We start from the raw sequence: 13515 nt of genomic DNA on the forward strand, positions 1-13515 counted from the left end.
AAATTTAAACAGTAGTAACATATCACGTTCGTCTTAATTATTTGTGGTAAAATAAAATTGTCAATTAATTTCTCATTTACCTAGTCTATAAAGTGCGTAATAAAGTGGTGCTGCAAGTAATGAAAAATGGAGGAAGTATGAATTTTTATTAATGCATATAATTAATTCAAAAGAAAAGTATTTGATTACGATAAACCATCAATGTAATTTTTTTTAAAATTTAGTCAACCAAAAATAATTGACTTTTTCTTCCTTCTTATCTATCCAATCCTCCGCAAGTTGACTATTCTTCAATTTCTCTAAACATTTCAGTTTATTAATCCCTTTAACCAACTATCTGAAGTTACACATAATAAACAAATAAACAACACAAGCCATTCAAAATTTGCTTAGGTAATCAAGAAATTGTCAACACCAATACATAGAATTTGCTTATGTTTTCGTACGTTAAAGTACCTTTCAAATATCATTTTCAAGGTTATAAAATCTTGAACATCAACACATTGCCGCTTACAAAATTCTTTACCGCAAGCATTTTCCATATCATTGCACAAACACAATAAAATTACTATGGCGATTAGTCGAACTATATGTTTTCTTCAAGCGTTTTTACTATTTTGTTGTCATTATAATCTAGTACGCTCTCAAACCAGGGACACTTATGAATTTAGTCTCGAAAATGGATGGTCTAGTTGTTCCCACACTACAAATGCTACCGTTTCCTTTCAAAATAATGTCCATCTCCTCCTATCTGATTTCAACCAGCAATCCTCAACAAAGGCCTTTTACAACACTTCCGTAGGTCACAACCTTGATAAGGTCTTTGGCTACTACTTGTGTCGCGGTGATGTTAGCCTTGAGGTATGTAACGAGTGCATCCTTAACGGTACACAATCAGCTGCAGGATTTGATTGCGAATTCGTAGATAAATCATACACCTCCGGCTTGTGCTTCTTCAAATATTCAAATTACAATATGTATGGCTTATGGCCGATATCAATAACGCGTATAGGGTTCATTGAAGTCAACGTAACAAACTATGAGCAGTTCAACGTAACATTTACATCCTTGATGGAGGAATTGATTAATGAGGCCGCTTTTGAAAGCCAAAAGAATGGCTCAGTATTAGGTTTTTCCACCAACGAAGCTAGTGTTACCGGGGACCAGACCATTTATGGTCTAGCTCAATGCACCCCTGATATAGTTGGAGTAAATTGTAGTCTATGCTTACAAGATGCACTTTCTGGTTTGAGGGGGTTGGCCGAAGGTGCTCCGGCTGCGTATTCTGTCGATGAAAAGTGTTATCTCAGATATGATAATGTCTCATTTTATAATCTTGGAGAATAGTGAATTGTTTAATGTTGGTGCAAATATGGGTTTAAGATCTGAAGTCTTGTAATCTAGCAATCTACTATGTTAGTGCTCTTAAATATTTTGGGTACTAGAGTATTTTGAATGCTTGTTTTGTAAAGTTTAAAAAAAAAAAAAAAAAAAAAAAAAAAAAAAAAAAAAAAAAAAACCCTTCGCTTATAGTTGAAGATATCATGTATACATTACAAATAGGTGTTGTGGGTAGTTGTCATGTAAAAGTGTACTATTTGATCATGTCTTTTGCTATGCTAAATATTGTTTTTGTTTTATGTCTATATGGTTTACTCGATAGCTCAATTTTGCGTACAATAATAAGGTATTACTCTTAGCTATGTCAATTACCAAGCTAAGTTTGGTCTAGTAGAAAGGAGATCAGAGCACCTTTTCAACTATGAGGTTGGAGGTTCAATACAATTGGAGAGTGGGATTCCCTTACTTTCCCCCCACTCTTTCAAATTGTATACCCCGCTAACTCGGCCTGCGTTGATCCGCGTTGGGTTCTGGCTTGGTAAGGCCCTTGATCTTACTCAAAAAAAAAAAAAAAAAAAAAAAAAAAAAAAAAAAACACTTTGCTATGTTAATCCTAGGCTCCTAGCTTTTTTGTACTCAATAAGTAGTTTTTATTTTGTGCTATGCACAAATTTTATTTATTTATTTTTTAATTACATTATACAAGTAAAAGTTGCTAAAACGTTATAAGAATTAGAGATAGTAAACTCAAATGCAATTTCTACATTGTTTTCCAAATCAATTTTTTATAGAATTCTCGTACAAATATAGAAGTTGAAGGTAATTTACTATACTTGATCAACGAATCTGCCCCCTCAACTATTGAGAGGAAGGATTGATCAAATAAGGTTAAAGCAATTACAAAATCAGTAAGAAAATGTCAGGTTTTGGCTAAACTAATTGTTTATGTAACCAAAAACCACGTTTTCAGTTTAATTATTTAGTCAGAAAAATTAGATGGTATTGTTAAACCCATTTTTCATGTTGTTGACTTTAAGGGTACAAGCACAATCCACTTTGAACTTTAAGCTGTTAGCCCCAATATCAAGCACAGCCCAACTAAAGCCAACCACAATAACCCAACAAATATAATGAACCAAGCTTTGTATATAGGTTAGGCGCCAGAAGAAGAAACAGGAAGGATAATCGTTGCTAAAGAATAGGGGCCGTTACAGCTACAACAGCACAACGTGTAACTGCATGAGAGAGGCCTATGTTAACAAGAGGTCAAGAGGCATAAGAATATAGAATAACGAATCAATCATATAAGCAAACTATACTTTATGTTTCTTTAAGCTACCTTAGTTTCTTAGCGTAGATTAGTGTAGCAATAGCACTAGCGATTGAATGACTAGTAGAAAAATGCTCATTAGTAACGCTCTATTAGTAACTGGCATAAATTCAGCTAGTTACTATAAGAGTATTAGTAATCAACGTAACTAATGTGCGTTACAAATAAATTAGCACTTTTAACTGGTGCTATTAAGGTCAGTTACAAATATTTGGTTAAAGAAAGTTGACCAAACATTAGTAACTGGCATAATTAAGGCCCGTTACAAATTTATATTCCAACCTTGTTGACCAAGTTATTAATGCCTACACCCCCCTTTTAGGCAAAACTACCTACACTCCCCTCCCCCCAACTAAATTACCATATAGCCCTTACCCCCCCCCCCAACACTAAAAGACAAACTACAACCCCTCCCCCCCCCCCAACAAAATCTACTATATTTTGTGCTATTTTTCAATTTTTCAATTTTCAGTTAATTTTATTAAGAATTTTGTGTTACATATGTAAAAGTCATGAGAAATTATGAAATTCTTTGCCATTGAAAACTGAGTATAGAGTATAATTGTGCTAATTTTCTAAATTATATGAGTTTTCGTAGAATTACTGAGATTAAAATTAATTTATATTGAAAATGACTTTTTGGTAAATGTTCATATTTATTTTCATAGATGTTCATTATGATATTAGTATATGATCATTGACATGCTTACCTTAGATCTACTGGGGTTCAGTCTTGATAGAAGATTACCCTAGTTTTGTTTATGATCATTCACATATTAATGAATGTTTACTGGTATTTAAACAACTGTTCATTTGAATTTAAATACGTACATGTTCATTCTCATATTGAAGATATCTACATAGACTATAATAATACACATTTAACTTCATATTAAATTAATATATGCTCATGAGCATCATTTGAATATTATACTACATACATTTTAACTCTAATATTGATAGATATTTATTCAAATTTGATGCATAGATGTTCATTTGGATATGTGTATATTCACACATATATTAATGTATATTCAATCACAAGTTAAAATATGTTCAAACATAAATCACATATTATTCATTCATCATATATTTTTGATGATTCTATTTTAAAATATAATATATTTTTTTGGTATTTCATCCACATATAATATCAATACATATTAAGTTGTATTTTGACGTATTGAATTATTATTAATGGTCATTTACTTTTAATAGCTATGCATTTGGATTTTGATATATGTTCTTTTTCATATTCATAAATGTTCATTTAGAACTTAATACATGTTCATTTAGATTTTATACATACATTTTTATTCTCATATTGAAAGATTTTTATATCTGTATAGTGTGTTTATTTTTGTATTCGTAATTGTTATTTGCGTAAATGTTAAATTTTGAATCATTAGATTTCAAGTACTTTTGTTTGGAATGGGTTATTATTTTATTTTATTTTTTTGAAAAACTTCATCGGTCTCTTATTGTACAGGATAATCAAGTAAGGAAGTTGAAGGCGACATATATATGAGCCCAGATTATATTTTTTATGAAAAACACACAAATATGTGATTAGAAGTGCAATAAGGAGGATATATACACACACACACACACTTTATTATACCAAATGTAACAAAGAATGTTCATTTAACGAGACAGATATGTACATTTGGTTCACCTTTATGTTTATGAAACAATTACATGTAATAGTATAACTGTATAGAAAAGCGTTATTATTGAAATCAAATTAAATTTATTTTATATTGAAAATTATTTTTTAACAACGTTTTATTTAAATACATAGAATTCTAAGATGTATGTATTTGCGTACATCTTACTAGGAACTTACACATAGCACTTGAAATGAACATTTGATGACATAAAAATAAACATTTGTTGAAACACGAATAAACAAAAATGAACATTAGATGATGCAATACTTCATATAATAAAAATGATTTGAACGCAGCAATCCTTATAAATAAATTTGTTGTCATTTTTATTTATAGAAAATTCTTAAAATTCAATTCAAAAAATATATTAATTTGAACAAAAAAACTCCTTATTATAAAAATGAACATTTACCAATATAGAAATGAATATGTTATAAAAATTTGCAGGAAATTCATAAATGAAAAGGTGCGAGGCAGCGCACGTGCAGAGGTGGTGGGGGTGCAGGCAGTGTTCCCTGTCGTAGGGTGTAGGTAAAAATTTGTATTGTTGATCCATATTAGTAGTAACGGACTTTACAAAGCCAGTTACAAATACTAATTTTTTTTTTTTAAAAAGTTCCCTTAATTCTTAATGATGTGAACTCATGGAGCAGATATATAATTTCCAATTGTGATTAATCACCGAGGGACTTCCTCCTTAGATCTACTTCAATCATAATCTTGTTTTTATCTCTTATTAAACTCCATTCCCTCCGTTTTTTTTAAGTGTCCCACACCTTTGGACACATAGTTTTAGGCAAATGAATAAAATAATATATAGGTGGGTTTGGTTAGGAATAAAAAATTTGAAAAGTAAGATAGAAAAATATAAATGGTGACCACGCACTAGGAATAATGTGAGAGAGAAAAAATAATATAAAATGGTAGTAGGGTTAAAAGGAAGAAGAGAAATAATAAATAATATAAGTGGGGTTTCCACCTTTAGTAATGAGGCACTTAAAAAAACGGTCGTTTTAGGAAAGTGGGGAACCTAAAAAAAACGGGGAGTACTTGTATTGTATTTGCGCAAAATGATCAATTTATCTTGTTTTTTATTATTGCTTTGGTAATAATATATTACATGTACAATAAGGTGTTGTTTAGTTCAAATTATTTTTCCTTATTTCAGAAAAGATATGTTCAAATAAGAAAAATTAAGTTCAGATCATATTAGAAAAAATAAGTTCATATCAGTTCATTGTTTTATGTGCAGTTTTTTTATCACTAAATATCTTAAATTTTGTAATGAAAAAATTATGAAAATTACATATTAATAAAATATACATTATTACGAATCTTACAAGGTCCCACTTAATATATTTTTTCTTTATAAATTATCATACACATAAGATTAAAGTTTGGCTAAATCAGACAATCAGATCAGACCAGATCAAATATCAAATCAAATAAGCAAAAATAAGGTGAACTAAATAACCTTTATTAAGGCAGGAAAGTCAAATGTTAGTAGTTCTTAAGTGCAGGGGAGGATTAAGCATATGGACACCTGCATGAACAATGCAAGTTATACGGTAGAGCCTTTTTAGTCCACTTAGAGGTGCACTTTTTAATCTGAAAAGACCACCCACAATAGGTTGAGAGTATTGAAACATTTTTTATAATAATAGTGATGTAAAGGAAGAATAATTTGCTTTTTCCCCCACCACTAAACCATTATTATCCTAATAAAAATAAATTATATATTAAAAAGAAAAAAAAAAAGCATCCATTTTCTTAATAGGTGCAGCTTTGAGGGTTCAAGAGAATATGCATGGATCTTCCTTTAAGCTAAAATTTTCCAACAAATTATCATCAAACTTTTTAGGCAACCCATAAACTAATTAATTCTTTTAACAACTTTACAAAACACCTCTTTCCTTCACCCTAAAGAAACTCCTTTAGGATACAACTAACCCTTCAACCATTATCTTCATTGTCCTTTATCTTCTCAAGCTTCAAATCCAGCCGTTGACGGAAGACGGCTGCTGGCACACGGCCGCGGGTTGTGAACCGACACCTAAGAAATCCCGAGTTTGCCCTCCACTTCCTACTCCTACACCTCTTTGAGTATGACTGTCTACATGATCATTGACCAACTTCTGACGCTTGGCTGGGTTAGGAGTGTACATTGTTGTCATGGTAGAGAGATCATCGACCGAACCCTCGACATCGCTCCCAGCATTGGTGGTGGTTGAGTTTGAAGTACCAAAAACCGAACCGCTCCGGTTGAAGTTGTTGTGATCTATTTCATTATTATTTTCCTTCACTAAGCCAAAGTTTCCATCGAAAAATGCATCATTTGTATTGGTAGAAGAAGTAGAGCCCATTTGAGCAGCTTTGTATAGTAATGCTGTGGCTGACATAATGTGGGAAGAATTATTTGGGGATGTTTGATGATGAATGCTGTATAATGAAGGAAGTGATGTAGTAGTATTAGTTGTAGTTGAAGTAATTTCATTGGTTAATACACCTAGTTCTTCACCAATATTTTTGTTATTTTGTGGATTATTATTATTAGATATTTTACTTCCAAATACCCAATTTAAATGATGGTAGTTATTATCGTCAGACTGATGAGGATTCGAACTCAGGACCCCTAGAGGGGTATTATGGGAATTTAAGGAGTTGATAGTGGAGCTAAGGTGTTGTTGTATATTATGGGCTTGGATGGATATATTATTAGTAGAGTTTTGAATTGTATCATACCCTCCTCCAGGTTGAGTTAATTGGTTACCTAACCACAAGGGAAATACTCCACCCCTTTGGTTTTGATGTTGATCAAGCGCGATTTCATCTTTAGTTGATGATGAAAGAGGCCTAAAAATGGAAGAAAAATGTTGTGCCATGGCGACTGCAGGTCCGATATTAGACCCCATCATATGATGGTAGTTGAGGTTATTGTTTGATGCTACCGCGGCATTAAGGTTGAAATGGGTGCTTGCTGCGTTCATTCTCGCTGTTTCTTCTGCTAAGGCGTCACAAAAGGCTCTGTGCGTAATGAAGCTATCCCTCCTGCTCAAATGAAGGGACAATAATATGTGATTAGTTAATTACATATGAAAATTAAGTATATTCTAAAATATATAGAGATATTTTGCACGATTTTGTGTGATTAATTTACTAGATCTTAGACCAACCTAGATTATTGGGATTTTGTATTGTCTTAAAATAAAGGGATATATATATATATATTGAGCTAGTATGTCTTGAGAGTTGGTAAAAAGAAAAGGCATGGTCAAAATCTTGAGTAAACTGCATTGGATTTCACTATTACCAATAATGGGACATCAAATTATGTGATAAGTTACACTAGTGAATAAAGTTCAATAATAGTATTTCAAACCTAAGATGTATGTCCCTAACTAACAATAGATCAAATTCGATATTTACTTCTTATATTATAAGAGAGTAATTCATAAGTTGTAATATTTAGTCACATTTTCAAACAACAATAAATAAGAATAATGTAAAAATGATGGCATAAGTATGCAAAAATAATTAGAATGAACAACGAAATATATATGATTTTTATACTTAATCAAATAATTAAGAAAATGACCTTCAATCAAACAAATCTTTTATTAAAAGGCGAAAGAATTATTCGCTAGAAATATTGCATAACACTCAATTATTATAGAGGGGCCATACTATATATATGCTTCCTTTACCATTATTCATATATATTTGGCCCATGCTATTGACAAGTTTAGATCAAGAATGAAACAATTCAAGTTTCTAACCCAAATTACTATTGTAACATAAAAAAGACAATTATAGGAAGGAGCAATAATTTTAGTAGACTCAAATCTCCATGCAATGAAAATATATACCAAGACAATCATGCAACAAACCACATTATAAATATGGTACTTCTAAATCATGTAACTATATATTTGTCCTCATCTTGCCATATCTACCCCCACCTTCATACCCCATTACTCCCATACATACAGATAGATGTTACTGTCATAAAGTATCGCTTTTCTCCACCTCTAAAAACATCTCCACCTTAAAAATTTCTTCTTTAGATCATGCTTAGTGATTAAAAATTAAAACTTGATCTTTTTATTACCATGAAGATATCATGTACATACAGTTTACTCTTACAAAAAAAAAATAGATTTTAAAGTATAATAGTGACTGCCAGCTATGATAGTTAGGTTAGTATACTCTACTTGATATAAACATGATTGACATCAAATCATGTCTACATCACTGCCTATTGTAGCTCTGAAAAGAGCATTATTGTGTTTTATGTACATAATACTTAGATGCCGCATGAGTGAAACCTTTCTAATATTATAACTTGCGATTATCATCATATATATACTATGATCTAACAAAAGAAGTTAAGTAAAATATAATTCAATTCATTAACTTAAAATGAAGAAATAACACATACCTTGAGAAAATAGTCCCACAATCACACTTGTATTCCCTAGTTCCACATGTTTTGGAATGAGCCTTCCAATCTGACTGAACAGCATACTTCTTATTACACTTCTCACACTTCCATTTTTTCTCACCATGCTTTCTACAAAAATGCTTCTTAATGCCGGTAAGGTCACCGAGTGCTCGAGAAGGATGATGGTGAACACATGACTTTTCAGGGCAAACATAGACGCGCTTCCTTGGCTCTTTGCTAGTCCTTTGCTTGAGCTTCCATGGTAAGTTATGACCTCGACGATGAAGTTGTAGGTTTTGATCCCTTTGAAACCCTTTCCCACATATTTCACATAAGAATCTGTTGGTTGCCATTAGGGTTTTTGGTGATAAAGCTATTACTTCTGCTTCTGGATCTAAAAGATGCAAAAGAAAGATTATTATTATAATATAATTATCATTATTATTATTAGGTAATTATGAGTATATTATTTCTGAATATACCTAGGTAGCCTTCATCATTATACCATAAAGGTGGAACAACAAAAGTTACAAAAAAATATGTTGATTTATCATCAACTTTTATAATAATAGAAAGAATGATTCCAATAAAAACAAGAAAATAAATAAACTTGCCTGGATTTCCTGGTAAGTTTCTCTTCTTCTTAGGAGGAAGAGGATCATTAGTTGATCCAATCACTGGTGTTAGTAGAAACCCATTTGTAATTACTTCTTGATCAGCCATTGTTTAGGAAAGTTTTCGCTAAAACGAATTATGATGCTTAGATTAAAGAGAGAAATCTTAATTATGAAGCTTAGCTTAAAAATGGAGCAAATTAAAAAAAGGATAAAAAGATTTGTGATTTAAATTTGAATATCTAAAGATGATGGAAATATTGATAGAGTTTCTCTCTTTCTTTCTTTCTCTATGATATAGACATAAAGTGGAAAATTAAAGATGTGATTAAGTGAAAACTAACACTAGGAAAGAAGGTTACACCTTGTTATATATGCTGAAAGATATAGGTGTAGTAGTTTAATTTAAAGAAAATGTTTTTATTCAAATAAATAATAACAATAATTATAATAGTTGTATGCAATAATAATAATTTAAGAATGGAGGCTTTTGAGGATTAGCTGCCTCTTTCTTACTTGCATAAAATTATCTAATTTTTCTGTAAGAAAATACACAAACTTCAAAAACACACAATGTGGTGGTTTTACCCTTTGCTTTTGGTCGGACATATTTGAGAATAATATAATTATAGTGTTGTGGATGGCGGTGAAAAGTTAAAGTTGAAGGGAGTATGAGAAGTGGGAGGAGAGAGAAAGAAAGAAAGAAAGAAAGAAATTGGCAAAGAAAGCACAAAGGTGTGCATGATGACACATATGATGAGGCTATGAGAAAGCTAATCCTCATCCTTTTTCATTTGGAATGATTACCCCATAATTTGACTGCCTTTTTTTTTCTTCTTATTTTATCGTTTTACTATATAGGTCTATTACTATCATTGTATCATATACTTGTATATAACTCTAAACTCTTTGCTCAATACATTAAATTTTTGTTTTTATCTTGGAGGGTAGAGAAAATTAAGATTGATAATTTGTAGTATTTTGACGTCTACAAATTCGATCAATCATTATCCTTTACGAAAGAAAAAATATATATTTATAATTAATACTCCATAGTAAAATAATTATTAAAAGAAAAATTGATAGGGATCAATGCATGGTATTATCATGCATTTCGAAAATAGTGTTATATGTAGTCCTTAGAATTACAGAGAAGTATTAAATATATTTCCTAATTTGTATTAATTAATTTAGAAATGCAAGACAAAATTAGGCGCAAATCAGTGTAATTAATGAGTATATTATAATAATATTTTCCTTTTTCAATTTCTTATACATAACATTTAGGGTTATGCATAACATTTTCCATTTTTTTTAATGGTAAGTCTTAATTATTTACTGCATTAGTGTCAAATGGCAACTATTAGGTTGTATTATGAGTTTTTTTATTTGCATGGCTAATTCTATAAAGGTATTTTATTGTTGACAAGTGAGGGAAGAAAGGATAATATTTATTCCCTCCGTTTTGCTAAGTTCTACTCACTTTTTATTCATCCATTTTACCTGTTCTTTATTTCTCTCCTGTTTAAAGCAAAAATTATTACATGCATGGTCTCCACCTCCACTTTTCTTTGATTTCTGTAGCTACACTAATAGAGTAAGACTTAGGAAAATGGAGATAGTACTAGTGAAGATCAATAATTAATATCTTAGTGGATTAAGGTTTTAGTGGTGTATGGTATTCAAAATGTGGATTCATCTGATCTATATACAATACTTTGTAACTCTTCTCTGATCTCTAAACAATAATCTAAATGGTATCATATGGTTGTCGAGGTATATATCCTTTCATCAATTTGATAAAAGAAAATTTTCTATGAGGTGTAAGCCTTGGGAAAGAAATTTTGTCACTTCTTGTGCCAATGATAAGGTGGAAGCTAGCTAGGGTTAGAGAGCTTCATTAGTTTCCAAATAGTAATAAATTAAAATAGTAAGCTTGTGTTTTTTTTTAAAAGAAATAATTGCAATTATTTTTACAAGAAAATTGTCAAAGACATGTACGAAGTAAATTATAAATAATATATATAATGTAGAATGTAAATACTTTCTCCATTTAAAATATACTTACAACAAAGACTTGTGGCACGCATTTTGTGATTGAGATTATATAATGTAAAATTATATATGTTACATAACCCTTCTTTAATCTTAGTATTAAAATCTATACTAATATATTAAAAGGTGTTCCTAAAAACGTCGATGTGCCACATCATCACTCAAACAATGCCACATCACCCACGCAACCAACATTACTCCATATAAAAACATAAGCATAAGGAGGTTCAAAACCTCAACCTCTTATTACGAAAATGACTCTTTAACCATCTAAGCCAATTATCAACTATGTTATTAATATGTAAGAAAATTATATAAATGAAAACCACAAGGTTCAATAAAATAAAAAATAATAATAATAATTAAAAAATAAAAAAGATACTCAAAGAATAATAACTCAATTTATGGTTGACAATGACAATTGCAGTTTTAAAAAGTGTTTAAAATTTTTTATCGATTGCACGTCTACAACAGGATCAACAAAGGGCAAAGCCTAGGCTACTCACTAATTATATTTAAAAAATTGTTCGTTTATCTTTATAAATCATCTCCTATAATTGCGTGACTAAAGAATGTGTTGAAAGTATAAGAGAATGGAAGAAATATGTTATTACAATTGGCAAAGTATTCAAAACACTAGTTGAGTGCGGCAACAAACTAGCAACTAGCAAGCTTTTGATCAAAGTCTTTAGCTAGCTAGCTAGTCAAAAGTGCAGCAGCACTTCAAAGTCTTTTCTTATCCTTTGAGCATCATACCTTTGCACCACTATCTTAACAAATGCTTGATGATTGCAAATTTGCAATTCAGTACTTCCTTTGCAATTATTGTTACTTTTATACACAAATATTTTTTATTTTCTTCAACTCAAATGTTAATCTTTATTTCCACTACATGGATCATTCAATTGTTACCCAATAAAGCATGTGAGCAATATTTTGAAAACTATGATTAATTAGTAGTTTTATTTTATTTTATTTTTATTTTACGAATTAGTTTGTGATCACTCAATAACATGTGTTATTACTCAAGACGACAACGTCATAAAATGTTGTATTTTTAACCATAGTTACACGTAAACTTTCATATTAAAAGTATCAACTATTCTCCACAAAGTCATTTTACATGCACTGGAACAAGACATCAAAAAATATATACGAAGTTGATCGAGAGGGTAGTCTACTGGTAGTCAATGTTGTACAAGACCCTCAGTCAACTCCATGGAAGATTGATCATACATAATTGTTGACTTCCCTTTTCATGTTTTTACTTCTATCTATCTTACACTTACCAGGTGTAAGATAAAATTTAGAAAACGTACAGATTAAATCACTTTTCTTACTTTTTATTATTATTATTATTATTATTATTATTATTATTATTATTATTATTATTATTATTATTATTATTATTATTATATATATATATATATATATATATATATATATAAGGGATCCGGTGAGAATAGGTCTATATATGAGAACCTTATTACTACCTCCGTTTTATATTATTTGCAACTATTACTAAAATTGGGTGTTTCGTATTATTTGCAACAAAGCTATTTCTTTCCTATTTTAGTAAAAAATTTCTGTGAAAATGACTATAATACCCTCACTTAAAAATTATTAGCACATAATACAACACATAATTACAACTCATTATAATCCTAATTTGAATTAATTATCTAACTCTTCCCACCCTGAAAATCAGATTCATCTCAATTCATCTCCCCAATTATCTTTCTGTCTCCTCCTTCATCTCTCATTTCCTTTTCTTCATGTCTCATCAAATTCCAAACCTTTGTTAAAGGAGGTTCCAGATCTGGTTGTTCGTCGGTGGTTTGCTTGTATTTGTGATTGGATTTGGTGGTTTGTGGGTGGGTCGGTAGGTTTGTGGGGGTGCATCGTGGGTGAGTTAGCTGGGTTCGTGGTTGGGTTTGCTGAGTTCGTGGTTGGGTTTGCTGGGTTCGTGGGAATTGATTTTGGTGGTAGTCGAAAGGTTTCGGTGGTTCGTGGTTGGATTTGGTGGTTTGAAGGGTTGGTTTTGGTGGTACTCTAAGGATTTGG

At 30.7% G+C, this 13515-nt stretch overlaps 2 protein-coding genes across 3 annotated transcripts; one reads left to right on the top strand and one right to left on the bottom strand.

Annotated features, from left to right (window-relative positions):
- The first annotated feature begins 570 nt into the window (after positions 1-570).
- LOC110700220 (putative cysteine-rich receptor-like protein kinase 9) lies at positions 571-1347 on the top strand. The gene has a single exon (XM_021877728.1). The coding sequence runs from the start codon at positions 571-573 to the stop codon at positions 1345-1347; it is 777 nt and encodes a 258-aa protein (XP_021733420.1).
- A 4501-nt stretch (positions 1348-5848) lies between these two features.
- LOC110700166 (zinc finger protein NUTCRACKER-like) lies at positions 5849-10243 on the bottom strand. Of its 2 annotated transcripts, XM_021877678.1 has the most exons (4): positions 9397-10243; positions 8780-9176; positions 7084-7389; positions 5849-6780 (listed from the first exon to the last, which is right to left on the bottom strand). In XM_021877678.1, the coding sequence occupies exons 1-4, from the start codon at positions 9503-9505 to the stop codon at positions 6333-6335; spliced, it is 1260 nt and encodes a 419-aa protein (XP_021733370.1). In that variant the 5' UTR covers positions 9506-10243; the 3' UTR covers positions 5849-6332. The 2 variants fall into 2 exon arrangements, with proteins under 2 accessions (XP_021733370.1, XP_021733369.1); XM_021877677.1 differs by having other exon boundaries at positions 5850-7389.
- Between the last annotated feature and the right edge of the window lie 3272 nt (positions 10244-13515).

This window comes from Chenopodium quinoa, unplaced genomic scaffold, assembly GCF_001683475.1.
Source record: "Chenopodium quinoa cultivar QQ74 unplaced genomic scaffold, ASM168347v1, whole genome shotgun sequence".
Lineage (NCBI taxonomy): Eukaryota > Viridiplantae > Streptophyta > Magnoliopsida > Caryophyllales > Amaranthaceae > Chenopodium > Chenopodium quinoa.

Coding starts and splice junctions, on each gene's coding strand:
- LOC110700220 (XM_021877728.1), top strand. CDS start 571: ATGGCGATTAGTCGAACTATATGTTTTCTTCAAGCGTTTTTACTATTT.
- LOC110700166 (XM_021877677.1), bottom strand. CDS start 9,505: ATGGCTGATCAAGAAGTAATTACAAATGGGTTTCTACTAACACCAGTG. Junction 9,177..9,396: donor AAACTTACCAGGAAATCCAG/GCAAGTTTATTT, acceptor TGCATCTTTTAG/ATCCAGAAGCAGAAGTAATA. Junction 7,390..8,779: donor TGTGGGACTATTTTCTCAAG/GTATGTGTTATT, acceptor TCATTTGAGCAG/GAGGGATAGCTTCATTACGC.